Source organism: Desmodus rotundus, chromosome 4 (genome assembly GCF_022682495.2).
Source record: "Desmodus rotundus isolate HL8 chromosome 4, HLdesRot8A.1, whole genome shotgun sequence".
NCBI lineage: Eukaryota > Metazoa > Chordata > Mammalia > Chiroptera > Phyllostomidae > Desmodus > Desmodus rotundus.
This window is the reverse complement of record NC_071390.1, coordinates 24,570,463-24,596,575: the sequence shown is the minus strand read 5'-3', so window position 1 is coordinate 24,596,575 and position 26,113 is coordinate 24,570,463. Positions and strand designations below refer to the sequence as shown.

The 26,113-nt window shown below is 47.2% G+C and overlaps 3 protein-coding genes across 10 annotated transcripts in view; 1 reads left to right on the top strand and 2 right to left on the bottom strand.

Moving 5' to 3' along the window:
* Positions 1-661: 661 nt before the first annotated feature.
* On the bottom strand, positions 662-8,656 carry EXOSC1 (exosome component 1). 2 transcript variants are annotated; one of them, XM_024563220.3, is made up of 8 exons: positions 8,595-8,656; positions 8,371-8,486; positions 6,504-6,578; positions 5,487-5,575; positions 4,695-4,728; positions 4,013-4,063; positions 3,797-3,881; positions 662-3,453 (listed from the first exon to the last, which is right to left on the bottom strand). In XM_024563220.3, the coding sequence occupies exons 1-8, from the start codon at positions 8,623-8,625 to the stop codon at positions 3,347-3,349; spliced, it is 588 nt and encodes a 195-aa protein (XP_024418988.1). In that variant the 5' UTR covers positions 8,626-8,656; the 3' UTR covers positions 662-3,346. The 2 variants fall into 2 exon arrangements, with proteins under 2 accessions (XP_024418988.1, XP_024418987.1); XM_024563219.3 differs by lacking the exon at positions 8,595-8,656 and having other exon boundaries at positions 8,371-8,538.
* Positions 8,657-8,836: 180 nt separating this feature from the next.
* ZDHHC16 (zinc finger DHHC-type palmitoyltransferase 16) lies at positions 8,837-18,016 on the top strand. 6 transcript variants are annotated; one of them, XM_053923544.1, is made up of 12 exons: positions 8,837-9,002; positions 10,187-10,296; positions 12,444-12,691; positions 12,853-13,047; positions 13,193-13,281; positions 13,662-13,690; positions 14,324-14,457; positions 14,595-14,642; positions 15,500-15,585; positions 16,219-16,342; positions 16,554-16,624; positions 17,930-18,016. In XM_053923544.1, the coding sequence occupies exons 3-12, from the start codon at positions 12,449-12,451 to the stop codon at positions 17,979-17,981; spliced, it is 1,071 nt and encodes a 356-aa protein (XP_053779519.1). In that variant the 5' UTR covers positions 8,837-9,002; positions 10,187-10,296; positions 12,444-12,448; the 3' UTR covers positions 17,982-18,016. The 6 variants fall into 6 exon arrangements, with proteins under 6 accessions (XP_053779519.1, XP_045053517.1, XP_024418979.1 ...); XM_045197582.2 differs by having other exon boundaries at positions 17,437-18,016; XM_024563211.3 differs by lacking the exon at positions 10,187-10,296 and having other exon boundaries at positions 17,437-18,016.
* Positions 18,017-18,253: 237 nt separating this feature from the next.
* MMS19 (MMS19 homolog, cytosolic iron-sulfur assembly component) overlaps positions 18,254-26,113 on the bottom strand; it is a 31,987-nt gene continuing 24,127 nt past the window's right edge. Inside the window, exons 14-31 of one of the 2 annotated variants that reach the window (XM_024563169.3) lie at positions 25,496-25,574; positions 25,130-25,255; positions 24,855-24,936; positions 24,509-24,609; positions 24,265-24,414; positions 23,185-23,340; positions 22,255-22,351; positions 21,683-21,785; positions 21,473-21,541; positions 21,127-21,253; positions 20,568-20,668; positions 20,367-20,423; positions 20,037-20,223; positions 19,732-19,814; positions 19,443-19,607; positions 19,104-19,163; positions 18,712-18,812; positions 18,254-18,633 (exon numbers count right to left, since the gene is read on the bottom strand). In XM_024563169.3, coding sequence (XP_024418937.2) covers positions 18,606-18,633; positions 18,712-18,812; positions 19,104-19,163; positions 19,443-19,607; positions 19,732-19,814; positions 20,037-20,223; positions 20,367-20,423; positions 20,568-20,668; positions 21,127-21,253; positions 21,473-21,541; positions 21,683-21,785; positions 22,255-22,351; positions 23,185-23,340; positions 24,265-24,414; positions 24,509-24,609; positions 24,855-24,936; positions 25,130-25,255; positions 25,496-25,574 — 1,872 coding nt within the window. In that variant the 3' untranslated portion in view covers positions 18,254-18,605. The remainder of the gene's footprint in view (positions 18,634-18,711; positions 18,813-19,103; positions 19,164-19,442; positions 19,608-19,731; positions 19,815-20,036; positions 20,224-20,366; positions 20,424-20,567; positions 20,669-21,126; positions 21,254-21,472; positions 21,542-21,682; positions 21,786-22,254; positions 22,352-23,184; positions 23,341-24,264; positions 24,415-24,508; positions 24,610-24,854; positions 24,937-25,129; positions 25,256-25,495; positions 25,575-26,113) is intronic. The other variant, XM_024563170.3, reaches the window with a different exon arrangement.

Here is a 26,113-nt window from a genome sequence, read left to right as displayed (position 1 = left end):
TAGATTAACAAGTATCACCATCACTAAACATCATTGTTTAGGCACAATTCAGTCAGCTCTGAGTACACATCAACATTTTTTATTGAGTATTTGCTGTTAGTCACAGCACCAGGAACTGGCGATTCAAAGATAGGTAAGAGGACCCTGCCCTAAAGGCTCAGGCTGGTAGGGGAGACAGGGACATAACTAATGTGTCACACTATTGGAGGGTTAGGGATGAGACCATATAGCCTAGTGTGCACTAGATCAGGGAAGGCTGTTATCCAATTATTTCAAATGCTCTTCTTTGGGACACTTTTTAAAAAATCATAAAACATTTCTTTATTTGTTCACCTTTTATCTGTCTTCCCACACTGGAATGTAAGCTCAACAAGGAAAGGATCTGATCACGTTCACTGCTTTACCTCTTCGTTCCTGGGACAGTGCAGTACTGGGCAGGGCAGCTGCTCAACGTATACTTATTAAAGGACTAAATGATGTACGACAAGCATTCAATTAATGAAACAACGTCAATTTGGAAGGCCTCTAATCGCATTTGGTAAAAGGCACCACTGTACAGGAGGAAGCCTGGGGTTCACAGCAAGGCGGGCCCGGGGGTGGGCACTGTGCTACCACTTCATGTCTCTGTGACTTGCGGCCAGTTAATTTTTCTAAGCCTCAGTTTATATCTCTGTGAAATGGAAATGGTCGCTACTTTCCAGGGTCACTGTGAAGTTCCAAGATAAATTGGGTTGGCCAAGAAGTTCACTTAGTTTTTTCTGTACAATGGCTCTAGCAAGTGCTTAGCTGTCCTTAACTTCATTCAAAATAATTTTGTTAGATTGTATTGTGACAGCTGTCATATCAGCATTCGTTAGAAAAAAAAATTTACCAAAACTGGTGAATTTTTGTGCAGCCATTTTAATATTGAAGATGGAAGAAAATATGCAACATTTTCGGCATATTATGCTTTATTATTTCAAGAAAGGTAAAAATGCAACTGATATCAAAAAAAAGATTTGTGCAGCACGTAGAGAAGGTGCTGTGACTGATCAAACGTGTCAGAAGTGGTTTGTGAAGTTTCTCGGTACTACTGACATTTTGGCCAAAAAATTCTTTGCTGTTGGGCTGTCTTATGCATTGAAAGGTGTGTATAGCAGCAACCCTGGCCTCTACTCACTAGGAGCCAATAATGGGAGATGGCCAACATACTCAAAATATCCAAAAAATAGTTACTAGTGAAAATGAAAAATGTCTTTGATTTTATGGAAAAAAATAACTGGACTTTTAGGCCAACCCAGTAAGTGAAATGGCTAACACTGTTGTTGAGAGAATCAGTTGGTGGCATCTTTCTGCAAGGAGATAGGGAGAATCTAACCAAAACTGAAAAAGTGCACATTCTCACCCTGACCAGTGTGGCTCAGTTGGTTGGGTGTCATCTTGCAAAGCAAAAGGTCACTGGTTCGATTCTCTGTCTGGGCATGTGCCTGCAGTTGCTGGCTGGGTCCCCAGTTGGGGAGCATACAAGAGGCAACTGATGAATGTTTCTCTCACACATCAATGTTTCTCTCCCTCTCCTTCTCCCTCCCTTACCCTCTCTCTAAAAATAAATAAAATCTTTAAAAACATGTGTATATTCTCTGACCCAGCAACCCACTTCTAGAAACCTGCTTTGTACAAGTATCAGGCACACAAAAAGATGAGTGTTTTCTCTGCAGTATTATATAAAAAAAACATGTAAAGTTTTAAAATACCTGTTAGTAAGGTACTGATTAAATAAACTATATCGAAGTGTCCAGCACATGGCCTGAATTTAGTAGACTCTTTATAGAAGGCAACAAGATGGATAATAACAACACGTGACAATACTACTGGTATGTACTGAGCACTTTACGCATCTCTTCCTCACAACAGTTCTGTGAGGTCATACTATTTCAGGTGAGGAAACAGACTTAAAAGAAATAAAAGTAACTTGCTCAAATATCAACGCTAACATCCTGATTGTTATAACTTTGCAAAATGTTACCACTGTGGGAAACTGGACAAAGTGTACAAGGGATCTCTCTCTATTACTTCCATTCTTTTCCTCTTTTTTATTGATTCCAAAGAGAGGGGAAGGGAGGGAGAAAGAGAGGGAGAGAAACAACTATGTGAGAAACACTGACTGGCTGCCTCTTGCACTTGCCCTGACTGGGGACCAAACCCACAAGCCGGGCACGTGCCTGGAATGGGAATCGAACCTGAGGCCCTTTGGTTGCAGGACAACACCCAACCAACTGCGCCACTCTGGCCAGGGCTCTGTCTTACTTCTTAAAACTTCATGGGGACCTACCATTATCTGAGTAAAAATTTTAATTGAAAAACAACAAAAACCACCTAACTTGCTCAGGGCTAGAACTACAGGCTGGACCCCAAAGCTCACTCTTCAACCACAGTCACGGCACACAGACGACGTGGGACCCTTGAACAACAGCTCAAGAGGTGCCATCTCGTAGTTTGCTGTTCCGTCCACTCTCTCTGCAAGCACTCCACACTTAATCCTCATGTTTCCCCACCCTCAAACTTGTCTTCATTTCTGTTTCTGCACTTTGCTAGGGCTTCTCTCTGCCTTGAGTATCTTCACTGCATTTATCTAATTCTTTAATTCCTTTTACCTCCTGTCACAAGTCCTCTCCTGACCCCTCACATTAGCGCCAGTCCCGTTGCTGGAGTACTAACTCTGTCAGTAACACTAGGATTACCAAGCAACTTTCAGAACTGCTCACATGCTACCGGAATCCCCACCCGCGTCCTATAATTTTCACTAAACCATAATCTCTCTAAATCAGGGGATGTACATAAAGTGCCTGGCGCACACAGTAAGTACTGAATTAGCAGAAGTACTTAAAAGATATAAAAAATGTTAAAAAGATTAGAGACCAGGCTTCGTGCAGAGCAAGCGCACACCTGACGTGGGTTAGTTCACAGAGGCCACCAGCCAACCCTGTCCAAGCACCACGACACCATTTACACCCCTCTCCCTATTCAAGACAACGGAAACCATAAAATCCTTTTAATAAAACTGTCTTCTCCGTCACAGCTAACACACGTATTTATAAGACTATCGGAAAGAACAGGCTATTTCCAACATTATACAGTTTGCTTATGGAGCCCCCAAGAGAAATTTATCACTCAATAGAATGAAATCCACCGAAAGGTTCACAAGAAAAATGTTCCACCTACAGTGTTAGTTTCTGGCAGACTTTTCTTGAGGTGGCCGCTGGCTGACCCCAGGTGTATCAATAAGGACAGTGGCACCTTACTGTTACTTTCATACATGTACTCTTGGAAACAGCTTACCCCCCTCCTTGGGGTAAAATGTGGCTTCTTAGGTTTGCAAGAATTCGGGCTGTACTCGGGCCACTTTCCGGAATTCTTTAGTGTGGGTCTTGGGACATTGCATCTCACACCAGCTGATGGGAACCATCTGCACACCTAAAAGGGAAAAGCTGGTGTTGGAACTGGTACCCCAAATATTTGCCAGAGATCCTTCTCTTTTCAGCTAGGTATGAACTGAAGTGTCAACCAGGTACCTAGTGAACCTCCGCTCATACAGAAAAAACCTTGTTTATTCCACTGACTTATGGAGAGGTAAGTACGAGCCATTCCCTTTTCCTTAGATTTATATGAGGAGAATCATTCTAACCTCAGCAGTACGTATCTACGTTCACATTGCTTCCTAAATAATTATAAAACGAAAAGTGAAGGAAAATAATGGATTCATTCCAAACCACAGAATTCAGGAAAAGGCAAGCATCCGAAGCACGGCCCAACTCACCCGACTCACTGTGAGCCACCACCACCCCTAGCTCATTCTCAGCCGTGGTCAGGAGGTAGTTGGACTGTGCGTCACCTAGGGAGATCTAGTCAGGTAATGCTGGTGAAGGAAAATGAAGGGTTGTAAGTCTTCCCTCCCATAGCCACTTGCATTGTTTCTCCACTTCCATTTCTTCTTTTAACAAAGGATCACAAGTCTGCTGGGAATAAAGGATACCACTTTGGCCAAGACAATGTCACCTGGGCGAAAACTCTTATAAATTTCAACCTGTGAAGAAAGACCAGGAGTGTTAAATGAAAGCTTTAGATTAGGTCTACAGGAAACTATGAACCGCTCTGGTAGAATCAGTCTACTTTCTAATCCCGGAGGGTAGAAGTCATCATTACTCAGGTCATTGCTTCTACAGCATCATCATATAAACAAAAGATTTAAAAATATATATATTTATTTTTTAATTTTTATTTATTTATTCTTAGAGAGAGGGGAAGGAAAGGAGAAAGAGAGGGAGAGAAATATCAATGTGTGGTTGCCTCTCATGTGCCCCCCAATGGGGACCTGGCCTGCAACCCACGCATGTGCCCTGACTGGGAATTGTACTGGCGACCCTTTGGTTCGCAGCCCACGCTCAGTCCACTGAGCTACACCAGCCAGGGCTAAATGAAAGATTCTGAATACAGTAACCTGACCAGGAATCTGACTTGGGAAAAAGGTGGCTCTGAATAGGTCCAGAATAAGTCTGAGGAAATAGCAATAAACAAATTCCAGTATGGAACACCTTCAAATTCTTTGGACTCCACATTCCCACCAATCTTTAAAATTCATTGGAATAATTTAAAAGGATTGAGAATCCTAAAGCCAAAAAAGAAAAAAAAAAAAAAAAAAAGAACCAACCAACAACCTTGTCTTTTTCGGTAGCTCGAACATCTTCCTTGCTACAAAAAAAAAAAATTAACAGAAAGATTAATTATTTGTGAGAAAGAATTATCCTGCAGATGCCTAGCAGATAGAGAGCCAGAAGAGCAGAGATCAAGTCATAATTAGGACCCAGGTGCCACCCAGAGGAGCCAGGTGGAGAAGCATCCGCAGGCCTCACAGAAAGGAGAAAACCACATTTCATATTCTTGGATCACAATGAGCAGCAGTATCAACACCTCTGATTAGAGAAAAGCTGGTAATATTTGGCAAGAAAGGATAAGGAACTCTGCTGCCTTAGGAGAGTTTGAATGGAAGCAAGATAGAACCACACAGAATCCTGCGGGTGGAAAAGGCCTCAGAAGTTAAATTAACCTGGCTCACAAGAATCGTCTGTCCCTTTTCAAAGAATCCACATGAAAAAAACCTGCCATTTTATCCACTAACCTTTATAATGTCCTACAATCTGTGGGTTAAATCTGTATCAAATTAAAGAAAGAAAGGTCCTTCCTAAAATGCTTCCTACTTTGATATGAATCATCCCACACTGCTCATCTCCAGGTTAGCTCAATTCTTTTTGCTTTATTTTTAAGCCCTATCTCATTAACATTTTCCTTTTGTCCTAACTCATATATTACAATATTTTCTTAGGACACTACCTGGGGCAAATCAAAGTACAAAGAGACGAGAAATAGGCAGGAGGGGAATTGCAATTGTTCCTAAAAATTCCAGTTATTCCAAGCGCTGAGGCAAATGTGAAGACAAGAATGCTTCTTACCGGATAGTTCCTCGAAAAGAGTTTTTAAGTGGTGTGGACCCCACGTACAGGATGTGCACTTTGGCAAAGCGTGAATTGATGCTAGAGACCTAGAGAACAGAGAAAAGACCAGCATGAGAATATTAGCAGTTGTCAGCTCAAGGAGGCAGCAACAAACTAGGAATTACCAGGACTTTAGTCCAAGCAACCTACTAAGTATTGAATTTAAGAGAAGTTAACTCCTACTTATCCCTGCATAAGTGACATATGTAGAGTGGAATTAAGAGCCACTGTAGCCAATGGAGTTACTTCAGGAATCAAATGAAACAGCACAATACAGCTTTTGCAAAATACAGGTGTCTAAAATAAATAGACACAGGGCATTATAGTAAATCTAGACCTTTAACAGACCCTACTAAGACACCTATACAGTAGGTGGAATTTAAGTCTACATTTCAGCGGCTGCATAATATCTGGATCACTGCCTCTCCAGTTACTAAGAGCTCCAAGTTAACGGAACCTGGCAGAAGGTGGGATGTGTTACAGCTACTGATCAGCACAGCATTCATTTGTACTTCCCATGAGACACCCTAAACGACTACATTTAACAGGCATGCTACAGTATCTTAAGCTTCTCTGTAGAAAAAGGCCTCACTTCAGATATTCAAAGTTGGGCCTCCTTAGCTCCCTTTGGAGCCCGTTTCCTAGATATGAATAGAACTACATATTTAGGGAATCTGTTCTGTGAAAGAACTACGCAAACCTGAATTTGGCTGCCTTGATCATTATCCCAGAAATCTCTAGACTAGCAAATTCCAGTGAAAATTTCTGTGATAGACCAATATGGCAACCACTAACCACATGTGGCTGCTAAGCACTTGAAATATGGCTAGTGGAACTGATCAATTTTAATTTACTTAAATTTAAATGGCCACATGTGACTAGTGGCTACCATATTGAACAGTGTAGTTCCACAGTGATCATGGATTTCAGAACTGGATGTGGGTATCCTAAGTAGTGAGGTTAGGACCAACTTACCTTACAAGTTACAATAGCTCCCACATCTGGCAGTAACTGGGACTCTGTTTCTCTCATCACAGACACGACAGGAAGCTGCAAAGAAAACAATAAAACGTGAGTATCCTGGCTAAGCCTTGGGTAAAATGTATTTGTGGCTTGAGTGTAATATAGGAATGCCTTGGTTCACAGTTGAGGCCAGGCGGACTACAGATTCATTTGTAGCTCAGAGCATAAAGCCTTTGAAATTTTAGAAGATAGGAGGTCATAGGAAGAATACTGCTAGAAGATATAATCTAACCATTTCAGATGAGTTCTAACAAGCTTTTTGTGTGTGTGATTTTCTCGGAATTTCTTGCCATACAATTTCATGCCTATAATCATGGATCATTTGACTCTTTCATCTAAAAGTTATACTGCTTCTTTCTATTTCTCATTTTATTGTACAGGCTAGAATATCCAAATAAATGTTACGTAACAGTGGCCAGACTCGTTTACTTCTGATGAAGGGGAATACTGACAGTATTTTTGAACTTCATCTTTTATTAATCTCTCCCTTGTTCACTATGCTTCGGCTCTCCTGGTCTTTTTGGTTTCACCAACTCACCAAATTTCTTCCCATCTCAGCTCCGTTCAACCCGTTCTTTCTCCAGGACTGAGCTCTCCTTATTTATCCTTTAGATTGGTTAAATGTCACTTCCGCTGATCAGGGTGGGTTCACCCATGGCATGTTCTCACAGTACCCTGTGGTATTCTTTTAAAGCAGTCATTGCATTTGTAACCACACATTCGTTTGAACATTAACTTATTTACAATTTGTGTTTGTGTCCTGTGAGAGCAGAGACCATGTGTATTTGGCTCACTGTCATTATCCCTAGAGGTCAGCACTGAGCCTGGCATATAAACAAACATTCTGGACGGATATCTATGAAATGAACAACTTAAAATGTTAAGGGCGTTCCCAAACTGAATAAAAGGCTTCTCATTTTATAGATGAAAAAGAACCTAAAGCCAGAGAAATTGTTTCTTATCTAAAGTAGAATTAAGGTCTAGTTAGCCAGTACCTAAATGTTCTAACTTTGAATCCTCTTTCTACTATGCTACCTCTCTTTAAGCTGCTCCTTCAAAGGCTGCTTCTCTGATCCTCACTTAACGCTGTGTTAGGCTCTGGAACTAGGGAGCATAGTATTACTCGTGCATTCAACAAATGTTTATTAAGCATTTACCTTGTGCCAGGCAATAAAGGTTCGGTGGGGAGGACTGCTTTCATGAATCTTAAAAGTCTAGTAGGGGAGCATATAAATTGAACGTTTAGCATATAAACGTTTAATTATATGCTAAAATAAGTGCCTGGAAGGAAAAGAATACAGTTCTTTGAGTTTAACAAAACTAACAACAAACAGAAGCCAAAACTCCTTTCCTCAACTAGTGCGTCTAGGAGAGCTTCTCTGCCAAAGTGGTACTCAGGTTATCTGAAGGACAAGTAGGAATGAAATGGTCTGCGGAGAAGATGTGTTCCAGAACGATGGTGTGCGCATAAAGGCCCTGTGGCAGGAGAGAGGACGCTGAAAGAAGCCTGCAGGCCCAGAGGTGGGGATGCGGCTGAAGCCAGAGAGACAGGCGACATTCGGACAGCAGTCAGCTCACTGAAGGGCTGAGCTCGCGTCTGCTCTTCCCCAACATCCTTCCCTGGGTGTCAGTTAGCAACACAACTGGTCTGTGCTGGCTAACTGCCCAGCAGCAGTGACAGCTGGAAGACACTCAGAGACCAAGTCGTCCTGATGAGGCATTAAAGACACGTCCACGGTTCCCTTCCCTAAGGACCGCGAAATCAAAGGCAGCCCAAGAGCAAAGCAGAGACACAGGCGATGGAGGCCGCCCCCTTTACCGCGCCGTTCTCGCTGCTCTTCGTCACGCAGCCCGCTAGCGACGAAAAGATGTAGCCGTGCCGGGTGTACGTGCCGCTGCCTGGGCTGCCCTCCTCCAAGTTGCACAGACGTTCGCCTGCAGGAAAAAACGCTGCATCTGCCACGGGTGCCCAGAAGCTGATGGCCATCCAGCTTTCCTGCCTCTGTCCCTACACAGGACTCGCTGAGAGTACCACTCACTCACCTGGGATGCAGTACCTCACGGGTGGCGCCATGACTGCCACTTTCCCCAGCCGGAGGGAAACGAAGCCGATTTCTCATTGGCCAAAATCCGGGTGCAGTTTCTCAATAAGAAACGCGCCCATTGGTACGCTTATTACGTGACCTTCGCAGCGCCTTTCTGAGAAGGTAAACTACGAGTCCCAGGTTGCCCCGGGGCGAAGCCAGGGGCTGAGCTCCTGAAAGCCTGTAGTTGCGCTTGCGCATGTGGTTGAGAATGGGCTGGCGGCGGGTCCGGGTCTGCAGGCTGGCTCTGTGGGCGGCGGGCCATGCTTGGTTGGATTGAGCCGCGCTGGCCTGGGGCGCTGAGCTGGTGGCAGTGAGCGGAGGTTGCGGGCTCGATTTGGCTGATTGGGGAGTCGGCAGGAGGCAGGTAAGCGCGAAGCCGCGGCCTTTGGTCCTCAGTTCTGTCCCTTTTTCTAGGATCGGGCCCTGTTCCGGGGCCTTACACGGTGAGCCCAGTTTCCTGCTGTCTCCTCGCCGAGCCCTGCACGTCTGTGCTCTCCTCTATCCAGGCAGCGTGCACCTTCCGGGCAGCAGTAACACGAGAAGCTGGAAGGAGGCCAGCCAACCCATCTCGCCCATTTCACAGATTTGCAAACTCAGATCCAGAGATAAGATTTTGACTTGCCCGGTGTGTCGAAGATAGTTTAAGGTAGAGCCCAAACCGAGACCCAAGTTTTTTGACGTCCAGTCCATCGCACTTTGACCGTGCCACCCTCACTGAGAAACAAAACCTTTTCCCGGCTTTTGTAACTAACTTCAGATCTAGATCTCACAGTGGGATCCTCTCAAGAGTCGTGTGAGGCCATCCGTAACTTTTTCTCTTCCCATCATATTTGTCTGGCAGGGAAGTCTGCACATGAATAAAATGCTGCTCTGACTGATGATTGACACCTGCTGCTTGAGATTGCAAACATTCTGAGAGCAGGGTCTTTGTCCGGATGGGATTTGCCAAGACTTTCATCAGTTTCCCCTGCCTTCTGGTGGCTTCGAAATCCATCTTTACCCACCCGCAAAACAGTTTCCCTGTGGGAAACAGATGGTGACTTAGAGCCTCGGGAAAAGGGGAGTGCCATGGCCTGCAATCCCCTCCAACCTGGTGGCAGATGTCACTATGGCCAGTGGCTACTGCTGAGGGATCAGAGCATTCAAGGCTTGTGCTTGGGGTGATAGTGAAGTTATGCTTTGCTCTGGTCCCTCCCGTTCACTCTGACCACCTGCCCCTCACTCCCCTCCCCGCCCAACACAATTTTTTGAGTTCTGCTTTACGGCAGTTTCCTGAGATGAAAACTCTGTTATGTTCATTTGCTCTACTCTGGCTTCCCCATAGTTCTCAAACCCCACTAGATAAAATGAGAGGGGGCTCAGCTTCAGACTTTGTTCACACAAATCTGATCTGTTGCTCTCTGTACCTACAAGCTTTCTGTTGACATATTTGGGTTGATTTCTGGCTGAATTTATTTTCTAAAATGCCTTCTAACCCTTAAATGCTATGATTTTAACAACGAGGAATGATAGTAGCAGACACTTAACTCAGTGTTATCACATTGGCAGGAATGCCCTTGCTGTCATTTGTAGGACAGATAGACATCTGACCAGCCTCTCCACTTCTGCATCCCAGTCATTCATTCAACAAGTATTTATTGAGCACTTCCATGGGCCAGGTATTGTGCTAAAAACTTCATAAACCTTTCATTGGTACCTTACCAAGTGTGTATATGGAATCATAAAGGGTTAGAGCTAGAAGAGACCTTAGCATTTACTCCTACCTCCTCATTGAATGGGAATACAAGAAAATTGAGTTCAGGCAGGATTCAGTGATTTGCCCACGGTCACAGAACCACTTGAGGGCAGAATCGAACCCTGAGTAGTCGAATTAGGCAGATTGGAGTTGGTGAATTTAGTCGTTGAAGCAGGCATTTCCTGTAGAGCTCAAGAATTCAGGAGGTGGTTGAGAACAAGCCAAAAAGTGGAGAATCTAAGAAGGAATTTTTTTGTAGACAGGAGAGATGGCATATAATTCATGTTAATAAAGATGAGAAATGCATCTTATTTGTAAGCTACTGCTATTGTGTTTTAGCAAATAGGAAACTCTCCATTAGCCATAGTAAGGGAATAAACAGTGGTGTGGACAACGTAAGTCACTTGGATTTGTCGTGGGGTAAAGTGCTGTGTCCCACTCTTACATTTGATTTGTGGTGCCTATGTATACTATTTTGAAAATTGATGCTTTAAGCAAAATCATGGTTCCAAGCAATGAGAGCCCAACTCAAAGGAGGTAGAAGTTTGAGCTTTTCCTTTTCTCTCTTCTACGCTGCCTCTTAATTCTCTCCCAGGTGGTGGCACGGGAATGGCCATTTCTTTATCCTGGTGCAGAGAGTAGGTCCCTACTGAGTTGTCTTTCTTCTCTTTCTCTGCCGCTTTGTCTGCCGGATTTCTTTTTCCCTTAGGTCATAGGGCTTGTGGAAGGAGGTAATTAAGTGTTTGCTTTGAAAGGCTTTTTGTGGTGATGAGCCAGGATGCAAGGAGAGTACCTTGCTCCAGTTACTGAACTGAAACCATGTCTGAAACCATGTCCAACAGTGGAGCAGCCTCCTCCAGTTTCTGTTAGGTTTTGAGCCGAAGTTAAATAAGTCAGTAGAGTTGCTGAGAACAAAGTGGCTCTAGGGGAAAATCAGATAAATTCTTTTCTGGTAAGGACTTTACTGTAGAATTGCTGAGACTCTCATCAAAGGAATCTTCTGGGCATTGCCTGGGCAGCTGACTTTCCATGGCTGTTGGATGAAGTGGCAAGCACATAGGGGAGACCAAGGCACTTGCAGAGGAGCCATGAAAAGGGCTAAAGAGCTGGGAAGGCTGGTTGGGAAGCTTGGGGCCACGGGCAGCAGCTGCAGAAAAGGCTCCTGAGTGTTCAACTAGAACAGGCAGGGGAGGCTCAGCGGAAGGGCAGGCCTTCTGGTCTTCATGAGTCACCAGCGTGGAGGCTCCCCGCGCACTGCCAGTGTCTTCCTGCCTGTGGTGTTATTCTCCTCTGCATATCCGAAGTTGTCTTGGCTTCTGTAGCCTTGGGCTGGGGCCGGGGCTGGAATTGGAGACAAAGTGTCTTATGTCATGCAAGGGGTAGCTGAGCTTTTCTGACAGGAAACAGGGACTCTCATGCTACCAGGTCAGGTCTGGTGGCCTGTAACCTCAGCCCCGAGGGAGCAGGAAGGATGAGTATCTTTTGCCAAGACTCAGATGGCAGCAGAGAAGATCCAGGTGCAGGGTCCACATGCTGTGTACTCATCCACCACTGGCTTTCCCTTGGTGAAGAGCAGTTGTTAGGAGGTGGGTCAGTGGGCCAGGGCAGGCAAGGGCTTGGGGAACCCTCTGCCACAGTGGCCATACTCAAGAGAGACAGAGTGGGCAGCTTTGTGCATGTTGGCCATGCTCCCCCAGTGGTCTGGCTATACAGACAACTCCAATGACCTTGCTTTGTCTTGGAGCCGCCTACCTCTCCTTCACCCCTTTACCGTGGCCCTTAACTCTAGGTGTGCATCATCTTGGATTTGCTGTGTAACCACGTGGTGTAATAAGATTTTTGCCCAATTAGAGCCTCCAGACCCTACCCACTATGGTCTGGCTGGGACATTGGCACCCCACATTCCATAGAGAATTGAAGTGACTTCCCTACTGCCCATAGTTGTTAACTGGCCCAGCTAGGCCTCAGTCTTAAGTCTTTGCTTCTAAGCTGGTGCTCAAGGCCTCCCCACTGGTGGGCTAGGGATGGACAGCACCTAGGCTGGCTCCTCATAATGGTGTGCTCTCCTAGGAGCCATGCGTGGCCAGCGGAGCCTGCTGTTGGGCCCCGCCCGCCTCTGCCTGCGCCTGCTTCTGCTCCTGGGCTCCAGGCGCCGCTGCCCTCCTTTGTTCCGGGGCCTGGTACAGCGCTGGCGCTATGGCAAGGTCTGCCTGCGCTCCCTGCTCTACAACTCCTTCGGGGGCAGTGACACCGCTGTCGATGCTGCCTTTGAGCCCATCTACTGGCTGGTGGACAACGTGATCCGCTGGTGTGGGGTGGTGAGTGATGCCCAGGGAGCAGGAAGAGGGATGTTTTGGGGTAGCAGAGGGACATGTGTCTGAGAGACCCATGCCAGCCTTACCCTGGAGATATTCCTGAGTTACTCTGGGCGTTGGCAAGCTCTCTCACTGCATCTACCTGACCTCACTGGTGTTGGCAGGTGTTCGTGGTGCTGGTGATTGTGTTGACCAGCTCTATCGTGGCCATCGCCTACCTATGTGTCCTACCCCTCATCCTCCGAACCTACTCAGTGCCACGACTCTGCTGGCATTTCTTCTATAGTCACTGGAATTTGATCCTCATCGTCTTCCATTACTACCAGGCCATCACCACTCCACCTGGATATCCACCCCAGGTGGGTCTCCACAGGGGCTGGGGGCAGGCAGAGGGCCTCTGGCCAGGGAGCCAGTCGCAGGAGTGGGGAGAGAATGCCTTGGTGTCTTTTGAGGTATGAAACTGGTGCTGCCATAGTTGTCAGACGCTTTCCTCTGTTTGCACAGGGCAGGAATGATATTGCAACAGTCTCCATCTGTAAGAAGTGCATCTACCCCAAGCCAGCCCGAACACACCACTGCAGCGTCTGCAATAGGTGGGTCTTGGCTTTGTGCTCCGTGAACCCTAGCTCTGGCCCTTTGGCTGTAGCCCTAGGGCAAAACCTAGACCTGGAGTTTGGTGTTGATGCAGCCCACATCACACGCCAGACAATGTGCCTTCTCTGTCGTGACACCTGGTCCTCAGGATGACCCTGTGTTAGGCATTATCACTGCCTGTAGAAACTGAGGTTCAGAGACGTGAGTTGTTACTCAGGATCATGTAGCCAATGAAGCGGGGTTTGAAGCAAGGCCTGGCTGTCTTCAAAGTCTGTGCCTTTTCCACCTCAGCAGGATGCTGGTCCTTGTAGGAAAGGATTGGCACTGACATCTCAAGAACCTTGGTCACCGTAACAGAGCCTGTGTCCCTCCCTCACAGGTGTGTGCTGAAGATGGATCATCACTGTCGTATCCTTCTATTATCTCTTCCACCTGAGGCCTCCTCCCCTAGCTTCAGAGCACTGCACAGGGTTAAGGGCCACAAACCTGAGGCTCCTAGCGTCACCCTGCAGAGAACATTAGGCTCACGAGAAGCTAGTGGAAGAGGAGTTGTGGGGGCTGCCCGTCTCCTGGGGGAAGCAGGAAGCTTAGAGGCCCTCTGGAACAGGTCTCCCCGGAGCACGTGTCTACTCCAACCGCTCTTTCTTTTGTAGACCGTCGCGCTGACATCTGTTGGATGGAGAGAGGTGTTTGGGCTTCAGGTGGCTGCCTGCTGGGTATCCAGATAGAACCGTGGGTTCCCCTTTTGCTGTCCCACACAGAGGTCTGGTTAACCCCAGCTAGGCTGACGTGTTGGCAGATTCACTTTAGTGAAGGGTTTCAATTTTCACGATTTCCTGGAGGGACTCGTGAGGGCTCTGAAATGCTTTAACACTTTCACCTCAACCTCTGGAAAGTCCCATATTTTCCTGCTTTTGGAAAATAGTTCTTGGTGACCGGAAGCCCTGGGTTTGGATGATGTCGTCATGAAGCGGGAACGAGCCAGAGGCCTGGACACACCCTGAAGTTGTTTGATCTTGTCCTTAATTCTTCCCCCACCAGCCTGGCTAAACAACTGTGTGGGCCACTATAACCATCGGTACTTCTTCTCCTTCTGCTTTTTCATGACTCTGGGCTGTGTCTACTGCAGCTACGGAAGCTGGGACCTTTTCCGGGAGGCTTATGCTGCCATTGAGGTAAGCCCATAGTTAGGAGCAGGGCAGCTCAGTAGACAGCACTTGGGGTGTGGAAACTGTCCCTAAGGAGCGGGGCTGGTAGCACTTTCATGCTAGAGGCCTGAGAGTATAACCAGCACTGTTTTCCATCCCCTTAGAAAATGAAACAGCTCGACAAGAACAAACTACAGGCGGTTGCCAACCAGGTGGGCCGTCCCCACCCCACTGCCTCCTGCTGCTCAGGCCAGGGGGTATAGAGTTGCTGAGGCAACTGGGGCCCACCTGGTAGAGTTGTAGAGACTGGTTGAGGGGCCACTGGAGGCTGGATCAGGGATGTTCTGGGAGGCTATCTGCCATGGGCAGACTAAGTGGCCTGGGGGCAAGCTGGAAGTCTCTGGTTTGTGACAGTTCTTGGCTCTCTATCCCATTATCACCTTCTGTGGGCTGAGCAAGGACTCTACCTTGGTGATGGCCTGAGCAGTGAGGAGTCTATGTTGGTCTGTGTACTGGGGCTCCAGGGGACAGAGATCAGCCTGGGCCAGTCTGGTCGTCCTTCGCTCCTGGTTTGTCTGCGTCTGCATCTGGATCAACCCTTCTCCCCAGGCTTTTTGGACGACTTATTCTGAGCAGATCTTGGACTGATGATTGTACCTCTGCTGCCCTTTCAGTCCTTAGTGGAGCTCACAGTTCTCCCTCCACAGTCATTCCATTCTGGGTGTGGGTCTGGTCCCCTCTCTTGGGGATTGCAGCCACAGGGTGAAGGAGTGCTAGCTGGGGAGTGGAGTGGCTTCCCCTGGAGCCCCATTTGTGTTGTCAGATCGAAAGGTCCAGGGTTGGCTCTTCCTATGCCTTGCCATCCTGTCCAGACCCGCTCTGCCCAGTGTTTGTCTACATGGTGCTCCCGGGCTCAGTCCACCCATCTGGCTGCTACCCTGACTCCTCTGTGGCTTAACCCCCTGTTTTTCATCCTGGGCTTGGATCACTTCCCTGCCTGAAGGTGATGGGGGCTCTGGTGGAAACCAGCACAGCAAACAAGCCAGACTTTGCTGTTTTCTTTTTCTAGACTTATCACCAGACCCCACCACCTACCTTCTCCTTCCGAGAAAGGGTGACTCACAAGAGTCTCGTCTACCTCTGGTTCCTGTGCAGGTATCTGACTCTCATTTTTGACAGCATAAGGGAGGGGCAGCTTTAGAGAAACCTTTTTAGGTGCCCCTGTGTGAACTTCTTAGTCTGACTTAGGTTGGCAAAGAGTCAGCATTTAATTTTCTTCAGCATTTTGGTGCAGGGAACACTAAGGATACTGGCGTTGAGTGTTGGTTATGTGCCAAGGTAAGTCCAGTTCCTACCTAAATGGTGGGTGACCACTTTTTATAGACGAGGAAAACTGAAAATTAGAGGGTGAAGTGATTTGGTCCACAACACAGAGCTAAAAGTGAATGGTAGAGCTGGACTCCGAATTTTGTGCCATCCCATTCCAATCCCTGGTGCTTTCACTCCAGTCTCCCAAGGCATGGGTAAGGAATACAGAATATTTTTATTAGTAATGCAGACTTATTCCCTCTCCTTTCCACAGAATTTATTCTTAACCCACCCTGAAGCATTTTTGTTGGTGCTTCCCATAGACATATAATGAGGGGGAAGTTCACCTGGGATGTGTATAGGCTGGGAGATAAGGAAGACAGGTAGAGGTCCCCAGTTAATCATTGTTGCTCAGCTTAATGTCACACATAGCCTCTAACCCTCTCTGAGCTGCTCACCAATCTCTGCTACTTTTCTTAGTTCTGTGGCACTTGCCCTGGGTGCCCTGACTGTATGGCATGCTGTTCTCATCAGTCGAGGTGAGACTAGTATCGAAAGGCACATCAACAAGAAGGAGAGACGTCGGCTGCAGGCCAAGGGCAGAGTGAGTAGGGTTGAGGGCTGGGGGTGGATCGCTGGGTGGGTAAATGAACCCGCCATCCTGTAAACAGGTCATGGTCAGTGCCAACTAGGGCAGGCATCATAAAAGGCCTGACCTTGCCTTGCTGAGCTTTGGCTTGGCCAGCTTAGGGCCAAAAATCAGAAGGGGATTCAGTAAAAGGGGTTTGTAGAAACATGTTTTTCTTCGGTCCTAGGTTTTTAGGAATCATTACAACTACGGCTGCTTGGACAACTGGAAGTTATTCCTGGGTGTGGACACAGGAAGGTAAGTGAAATGCCTGGACCAGTGCTGTCCAGCTGCACTCTGATGAGAAAGGTGTTTTGCACTTAGATAAGACATTAGCCACTAGCCAGCTACACGTGGCTGCTGAGCACCTGAAATGTGGCTAATACACCAACAAATTGAATTTTTGAATTTTATTTTCACTAATTTAAAAAGGCACATGTGGCTAGTGGCTACCATATTGGACCACACAGATCTAGATTCTAGGAGTAGAGGTCATTGCTAATTTGAGCCAACAGAGCTTAAGGTCAACACTGTGTGGTTTAAGTAGCAGATGTGGCTTACACGTGACACAATAAAATTCTAAGAAAGCTGTTTTCAAGAAGGGACTTCTAGGTAGAGGAGCTGGCCACCCATTGCCTCTCATTTGTATGGCAGTGCCTGGAGTTCAGGCCAATAATTTCTGGGACTGAAGTAATCTATTTGTGACCGAGGTCCTATGACAATAAATGAAGCTAGCTCCTTTCACCTGAGAGACATGGGAAAATCATTTTTCAAATTGCTACGACTGAGGCAGTAATAAGGTGACCGTAAGTACCTGCCTGCCTCCCTTTCCTATCCCCATTTTAGTCCTGGCTGTCACTGCATGCTGTGGCCCCTTGCGACATTTAGTTGAACATCTCTAAAGGCCTTCAAGACACCAGACAACACGTTTATTGGACAAAATTAGGACTTTGTTCCTTTGATTAATGCCAAGGTAGCTTCAGGGAACCTGATGTAGCCCTACTGAGGAATGAGGATCAGGAAGCCCTAGAACTCTTGGAATTCAGACACATTTCTATCTTCTCTTATAGGCACTGGCTTACTCGGGTGCTGTTACCCTCCAGTCACCTGCCCCACGGGAACGGGATAAACTGGGACCCCCCTCCCTGGGTGACTGCTCAGTCAGCCTCTGTGATGGCGGTGTGAGCTGGATTCTGACAGCCACCACTTGAGCATCACCCTGCTTTCTGCATTACCTCAAGGCCTCCAAGGATAGCTTCTTGGAATCCTTGAGCAAAAAGGGCCAGTGGGCCTGCCTTTAGTGTACTGTGCAGAGACATCTCAAGGACCTATCTCCTGGCCACTGCAGCAGCAAGGCACGATGTGGAAAAATCCTAGGACTGATGTTCCTTTACTCAGGCAAACAGAAGTTCCAGCCACAGACTGGAGATTAGGCAGCTAGCAACCTTGCCGGGTGCTGACCCCAACCTCCAGGTTACAGCACTGGAGTTGGCCACCACCTCTTCCACTTGCTGTCTGAGAAAATACCCGAGTGGTCGAACCGAGATTCTGCCTTCTCAACAGGGCAAAGGTACCAGGCCTGCTGCTGAGGTCACTGCCACTTCTCACATGCTGAAGGGAGCAAAAATAAAGGTATTTGATTTTTAAAAATCTGTAACTTCTTATTCTTTGCTGCTACTTTAGGGCAGGGAGGGGAAAGTCAGGGTCAAGGCCTAGTGGGTAGGTATTGTGGTCATGCCACCTGTGCCTGACTTGGATGGGTTGGATGCCCTGAAGAATTTTTGACTAATCCTTGTCATTATTGTTCTTCTAGCTTATACAGTGACACTTTCGGGTAGGCGCTACTGAGGCCTAGGTGGGGGAGAGAATATCTGACAGCCTCAGTATCAAAAGAAATCTTTATTCTCCAGCAGATATACATACAGGCACCATCCCTGGTCCTCAGGGCCACACTCTCTTGCCTTCACCCCTCAGCAGCATCTTTTTCTGACATACAAATATGGAAGAGCCTTAAGATCCTTCTTCAAACACAAGTAGTCTCACACTCAGTTACTTCACGAATCCACTAGAAACCAGGATCCCTGTTTCTCGTACAGCCGTGCAGCAGAGGCCCAGCATTTATGCTGTATCTCTGGGAAAGGCAGTCAGAGGCCAGTGGTCTCCCTGCCTTGGCAAGATGGCTCAACAGTTAGTAACTCCAAGTTAGATGGTCAGACCAGTCTAGGCCAGGACTGAGGGCTCAGCTGCCAGGGCTTCCCAGCAGAAACCTGCAGATAACAATAATGTTGGCAGTGTTAGTGGTGGGGCTCATTTCAGTCCCCTCTCCCCAAGACCTAGCAACTCACCATTCTCCCCTGGCTGACACTGCTTCCTTGCGCACCAGTCTCTTCTTGTCATCTAGAGGTTTGGCTAAGGCCCGGATCACCTGTGATTTGTACGGCAGCAGCTGTGGAGTAAAAGGGGTTAATCAGCCTTCTTCAACCAACACAATGAAAAAATGCCTCTTGTCTGCCTCTACATCTAATAATCTTCATATTCTTTAGGGATTCCAGAGGATGCTAGCTGGCAGATGACCATTCTATTGTAATGTATTCAGGCAAATCCTTGCCTATCTGTACCTTGCAGTTCATACCTCCATCACACAGCAGGGTGACTAATCATGCTTGACTAAGGCAAAGAGATACTTCTCTGGCTCTTAGAAGTTTCTGGGCCAGGGGGAAACGTGTGAGGTACTCACCACAGGGGTGGGCAGGTGAGTGAGCGCGTGCATACACTGTAGTGCAGCAATCCGGACAGCCTGGAACACAACCATGAGGAGGTGAGTGGAGACCCGAGAAGGGGAGCTGTGGGTGCCAAAAAGTTGCTGGGCCTGCCCTGGCTGGGTAGCTCAGTTAGAATGTTGTCCCTATATGCCAAGAATGTGTGTTTGATCCCCAGTCAGGGCACATACAAGAATCAACCAATGAATGCATAAATAAATGGAACTACAAATCGATGTTTCTCTCTCCCTCCCTTTCTCTCTAAAAATCAATAAATATTTTAAAAATGAAAAAAAAGTCGCTGGGTCTCAACATACCATGGAAGGGCTAGAGCTGAGGTTCAGGAACTTGGTAACAAGTGTGTCAACGTGGAGACTCATGACTTGGGGTGCTTCTAGTAGAAGAGGCTGAAGGCAGCTGAGGGTGGAGAGCTGGACCACACAGTCAGGGCAGGACAGGGCCTCCAGCAGCAAGGAAAGCAGCTACGGAGCCACAGGAATGCGGGGATGACCACATGCACGACGAGCCTGCTTCTCCTCCCCTCTTTAGCCCAGCTGGGGACAATGGCTTGGTCCATTACTTAGAGGCTGTGACTCCAAGGCTTACCGTGGGCAGCTCTGGCAAGAGCACAGGCTTAGGCAGCCTGTTAAGTACATGAGACAGGCCTTTCAGGTAATTTGGCTTCACATCTGTAAAAAACAAAAAAGCTTAGGGGAGAAACTGGGCTCAGACACACAGCTTGAGAATTCAACTCCAATCTGAACCAAAGGAAAGGAGGCGGGCAAGAATCTGGAAGTTGAGCCCTTTAGGTACAGACCACACTACTGCCCCGAGGAAGCACTGATGAGGTCTTAAACCTGAGCAAAGGAGAGGTCTATAACTGTGGGGCCTTTCTTTTAGACTCTCCTCACCTTGGGGAGCCACATGGAAGCCCTGGACCAGGGCAGGCACGTTATCTGTGAAGAACCGCTGGCGGAACATGATCCGCACTTCAGCGTGGCCAGCACGGGTCAGTACGTCGGTGCAGTCAGACATGAGTAGAGCGAAGCCATCGGCTGCTGTTGGGCCAAGTTCTGGATCACTCAGGAGGCCCATGAGCTGCAGAAAAGAGAGCTTTTGTATTATCGGGAGAAAAATCTTAAATACCCAAGAAGAGGATGGCAGTCATTCCTGGGAGGAATAGGATCAACAGGAAGTTCCTATTTATGTCCTAGATTCCCTTGTCTCCAGAATGGACTTACCCGGTCTGTAAGGCAGGAGCTAAGAGGATGATACCTGAGCACTAGGGCCTTTGTAACCTGTAATCAGAGAAGAGAATGGTTAGGGAATGACACTCAAACCCCAAACCCGGAGCATGCTTACGGTTTCAGGTCAAGTAGAGAAATTTTATTTAACCAGATATAATTGTCTCTGTTTAACCAGAATCCATTCCAACTCCTTACCCAGAGCAGCAATGTGAAGGCCTGTCTACGATAGGACCCAGAGTCCAGCCCAGCCTCCACTTTGTCCACAGCCAGCTGTAGGAATTCATCCAGCTGTTGCCCTAAAAAGGAGGAAGGAGATGCTGATGCAAAGGCTAGATGTTTCTTTTTTTAACAATGAAGAATATAAATCATTTCAATGCAGAGCTCCCTGAGAAGCCATTAGAAAAGAACAGAATCATTTAGCTATGGGCTTTGCCCACTCAACTCAAACACCAGCACAACAGCCTGGTATCTTCGTGGCTCAGAGGTGCCACACATTTAAAAGAGTTGTCCACTTCTAATAAAGAATGACCCCTAACAGCTCCCTGTAGGGAGTAGGATGACAAAACTAGACAGAGCACTCTGCTTGTACCCACTTATCTTCTTATTTCCTGCAATGCTTTACCCAACTCTGGTCTTAACTCTTGTCGCAAGGGCTGTCCCCTGGGAAACCCTATTATATGTATTATTAGTAAGCTCCTTTTTAAAACACAATGAGGACTGAACTTCAAGATTTCATCAGGGAGGCTTCCGGTACCTGCAGGGTGCTTATTGAGGAGTCCTGCAAAGCACTTGGCAGCAACAGTGGAGGAGAAGGGGCAGCCAGGGCAGCAGCTCAGCTCTAAAAGTTCCTGCATGAGTTGATTCAGCTGAGGGATTTCCACCTACAGAAAACATGGTCATGTAACGGGCCCAGAGAACACTTGAATTCAAAGACATGCCCAGTAGAAAATGGCAGAAGGGACCATATGGATGAGAACCACATTCTCTGGTGGGGAAAGTAGACCAACACTTAGTCTGTGACAAATTTCAGCCCAGTTACCTGGGATCCACTGCCCTTTGTCAGGGTTACACTAGGGTACTCTCCAAATGTGTCCACTTACATTTCGAGGCAGGGAGCAGACAAAGGCCATAAGCAGTGCAACCAGCCTCCTCTGTCCTGAGGAGCCATCCTACGAAGGAAGAAGAGCATTATCAAGCCTATCATGCCAGCGGTAGGCTTTTCTGCTCTGATACCCATCCCACATTAGCCCTAGAAATTTGAAGGACAGAAATCCCAGGATTCTACCCAATCTGATCCATCAGACCCTCACCTGGAATGGCTGGAATCTGCAAGGGAAGCTGTTTTCAGGCAGAAAGGAGATGTTGCCATCCAAGAAGAGGGGCACAATGCGGGCGACACTCTGTCCAGCTAAACTAGGGGTAGAGCACTAGGTGTCACCAAGGAGCCAGGGTTGTAAAGTAGCCCGAGGGTTCCCATTAGAGTCACCGAGTCAATGGGTCACAGCACGATCATTCACACATTCAACAAATATTCATTCAGCACATACTATATGCCAGCAACCATTCCCATTCTAGGCCCTGGTGATAGAGCAGCAAGCCACACAGATCAAATCCTTGTTCTGGAGCTCACAATCTAGTGAGAGAACTCTGTATAGTTGAAAGTGCTCCACAGGTGATTCTTATGCACATCAGTCCATGGCTCACCCACCCCCACAGTCCATGGTGCTAAAAACCCCTTACTTTGCCAACAAAACTGACAAGACAAATAGCTGCCTCCACATTTGATTCTGGGTAAAAGGACAGCTCAGAAGGCAGCTACTTGCTTCTTGTTCCAAGACTGCTATCCTCCCCCGGTTTAAGCCACATCCACGATTATACTCACTCAGGGCTTAAGTGGGTGGTGGCCGTGCTAATGACAGACACCATGGCGGCCAAGACCTCATCCTCCAACAGCACTTTTCTCATCACTGAGTGCTCCTCTGCAAAACCAAAGCGCACACACACACAGCACACAGCTAAGACTATGGGGGAGATGGTCAGGTCCTGTCGTCATGACTGGAGTGCGAGTCCAGTCACAACAGCAGTGGTTTCTAACCTGTCCTGCCGTAGTGCCACACACCAGAGAACAAGCAAGGCACCAGAGCAAGAGCAGTCTGACAGGGGCTACAGAGAGCTCTCGAGAACTCTGTGCACAGTCCTTAGACTGGGCAACAATGGAAAACAAGGCCAGCTGATATGAACATTCTTAACATCAGAAATAGTCCTGTTAGCCTTTTCAAACCCGTAAGAGATACCATGGACTCATCTTCACGCATCCTCATTGTTACAGCAGCTACAATGTATCAAAGTACGATATACCTACATATGTTACTATGTTGCCAGCTACTATGCGGTTATCTTATTTAATCATTAGCAACTAACTACCCTGTGATATAGATATTTCTCTTTATCTCCCCCTTTACAAGGAGGAAATAGAGCTTAGAAAGGCTAAATATCTTCAGCTAAGTTAGTGGGTGGTGGAGTTGAATATGAAACCCAACCAGGCCTACTTAACTCTAGAGATTTATTCTAACTAAAATAATTACATAGCAATTAAACAGGGAAAAGGTGTGTATCCTTTTGAGCACTGCTAACACTAATGGATTTTGGTTCATGCCGTCGGTCAGTTAGCACCCACTGCTTGAAGTGAAATCTTAAGCCCCTGGTGGTACAAAATGCAGTACCAGCAAAACCCCAAGGGTGGCAGTGCTGTTCAACACTAGTGGAAGGCTGTAGTCCAGAGAAGGGTAGGAGGTGAGGTGGAGAAAGTTACCTGGCATGGAAGCCTGCACAGCCAAGGCAAGCAGGCAAGGTATAGTTGTCTGATGGAAATACCAGCAGCTTTCCGGGTCCAGCTGACATTTTTCTGCCACCTGCTGGAGGCTCTGACAGACAGCAATAACTTCACTTGGTCCTGCAACCACATTCCCTGTGTGGTGAGAAAGTATTCTCTGTAAGGTTTTCCTAAAAGTACTTCTAGGTATTTCAGATAGAGCAGATGGAAAGAAAAAAGGTGAGTGATCAAGAGTGTCTTATTAAAGACCCAATTCATTTTGAGGAGGGGGGGTTCATCTATTTTTTGGAGCTGAGACCTGCTCTATGCCAGGCTCTGCAGCAGAAGCATTCACACACAGTTTCGCATTTTTCATCACTCAAGAAAGATCATTTCCCCCATATTATAGAGGATACGGAGACTCAATGAAACTACCAGTGGTATTTCCAGGGTTGCAGAAAGTGCAAAGCCAGGAATGTAACCCAGGCCATACTCTGAGTCATGTTCTTTCTACTGTGGAACAGTAATCATCCACTGTTGACTGGACCTACCACAAAGACTGGGCAATGCAAAGCAGGGCGCACAGGAACTAGGGAGGGCCCACGGTGAGCACGTATAGGTTTGTAGTACCAATTGCCGCAGTCACTTATGCCTTGGAGCATATGACACTGTCAAACTAGAGAGTGTGTACGAGTTACCTAGAGATCCTGTTAAAATGCAGATTCTGATCAGTGGGGCCCAAGATTCTGCACATCTAACAAGCTCTCAGAGGATGCCCATGCTGTTGGTTGATGGACTATATTTTGAGAAGCATGGCCTTAAGAGTGGTACTTTTCAATTCTGGCTCCACATGAAAATCACTGGGCACTCTTAATAATTACTGTGGCCCAAGTCCCATCCTTCCTCACAGACTGATTTAGTTGGACTGAATGAGGCCCAGGCAGTATTTTATTTTGAGAGTTCCCATGTGACTCTTCTGTGCAGCCACCACTGGAATTACTGCCTTAGAGGCATCAACTCCAAACTTGACCACAGCTCCCCATTCAGCCCAGCTCCTTGATGTTCATTCCTGGTAGTTACCTTTGTTCACCTGGCACAGATGCTGCAGCAGCAGAGGCAGGGTCTCCTTGACAATGCTGGGATGGGTTGATATAGCTGACAAGGCTTGTAGACAGCGCAAATGCCGGGAGCATTTGGTGGGCCCATCCCCTTTAGCCAAATCCAACTCCCCTGAAAGCAACCCAGGAGACAAGGTTTCACATGGCATGAAGGACCTTCAGCCTCCTTGGGAAGAGGTGGGTCACAGAAGATAAAAGACACATACCCACGCACAGCTCCTCAGTAAGCTTGGGCACTAGGTGGCTGCTGAAGGCCACAGGGTAAAGAGTGGCCAGGGTTCCTGATGCTTCCAATGCAGCCGCCCTGCTGGGAGCACAGGGCAGATGAGCATTAGCTGAGCCTTGGCCTGCCATTAGGCAGATTCAGGAATGGTCTCCTAAGGTCACCTTCCTGAAGAGCAGGACTCAAGTACCTGGACAGGGCTTCTTATTAATGCCCGAGAAAAGAGAATAGCCCCACGTCTCCAACCACTTGGCAGCCAGAGCCAAGCATAAGGCCCACCGCCCCTAGGGAAAGCCATGGGTCAGAAGTCTCGCTCTTTGGATTCTCACCAACTCTGGGAATCCTCCTCTAGGAAGCTCAGTCTGTAGAGGTGCCCCACTGCCAGCTCCAAGTCCCCAGGAGATAAGAGATCTGTGTCAGAAGGGAATATGAACCACATTTCTCTTACCCTACAGCCACCACAACCTTCCAAAAGTTCGACTAGAAATCCCAAGTCAACCAGGGTTTTAGTGAGAACAAGGGAATTAAGACTTCTTTTCACTTAAGACAGAAATCACAAGAAAGGGACCAATACCCCTCTCTTTTTCCTTTCTCTTAAGTGTACCTGGCTGGGCACCCAAGACAGTGAGAGTACGGATGCCAACAAGCTGAAGCTGGGTGTTGGGGTCTGTCAGGGCTGTGAACACCAGTGAGCATAGCTGGTCCTTGAAGCCACTCAGAGGCCTTTCACCTGGGGAGAGACAGTCCAGGTCAGAGGGAAGCCCTGACTCAGCAGTGATGTTAAAGACAATTCAGGGCAGATATAAAGAGCTTAATCCATTGAATGTCCAAGAAGTACACTGGGACAAAAATAAACAGGTCTCACCCGTTAAGTGGGGTTTTTTTAATGCTAAACCTCAGAACGACAGGACCACTGTTCTGAGACCACTTGTCCATGGTACTCTTTGCCTGCTCTGGAAGGTGACCTCACCCTTGTCTTCATAGCTCCATTTCTGTTGTAGCTTCAAGAAACCCAGGATCATTTCAAGGATTGTCCGCCGCTGGTTGCTCTGTAATGTTTTAAGGGATGTTAAGAGTCCAAGAATACAGGGCAGGGCAAAAGTAGGTTTATAGTTGTGAATACACACAACAGTTCATTCTTGTATTATTATTTATTAATTATTGTATTCTATATGAACAATTGTAAATCTACTTAAAAAAAAAAAGATTTTATTTATTTTTAGAGGGGGGAAGGCAGGGAGAAGTAGAGGGAGAGAAACATGGATGTGTGAGAGAAACATCAATTGGTTGCCTCTCGCACACCCCCAACTGGGGACCTGGCCCGCAACCCAGGCGTGTGCCCTGACCAGGAATCGATCTGACATCCTTTCGGTTCATGGGACAATGCTCAACCCACTGAGCCACACCAGTCTAGGCTGTAACCCTACTTTTGCCACCCCCCCCCTCTATGTTAAAGGATTTCAGTTCTGCTACTTTGGATGTGGGTGAATTATTCTTTTACTGTCAGGAAAAGAGTAAACAAGGGAACCAGCAGCAATTAATAGGAACAAACCCAAAACATACTATCCAAGCCTAAGCTCAAAGCTTA

Coding starts and splice junctions, on each gene's coding strand:
- EXOSC1 (XM_024563219.3), bottom strand. CDS start 8,538: ATGGCCATCAGCTTCTGGGCACCCGTGGCAGATGCAGCGTTTTTTCCT. Junction 5,576..6,503: donor GAGCTATTGTAACTTGTAAG/GTAAGTTGGTCC, acceptor TCTGTTCTCTAG/GTCTCTAGCATCAATTCACG. Junction 3,454..3,796: donor GGTGGCTCACAGTGAGTCGG/GTGAGTTGGGCC, acceptor TTTCCCTTTTAG/GTGTGCAGATGGTTCCCATC.
- ZDHHC16 (XM_024563211.3), top strand. CDS start 12,449: ATGCGTGGCCAGCGGAGCCTGCTGTTGGGCCCCGCCCGCCTCTGCCTG. Junction 13,282..13,661: donor CACTGCAGCGTCTGCAATAG/GTGGGTCTTGGC, acceptor CCTCCCTCACAG/GTGTGTGCTGAAGATGGATC. Junction 15,586..16,218: donor TACCTCTGGTTCCTGTGCAG/GTATCTGACTCT, acceptor TACTTTTCTTAG/TTCTGTGGCACTTGCCCTGG.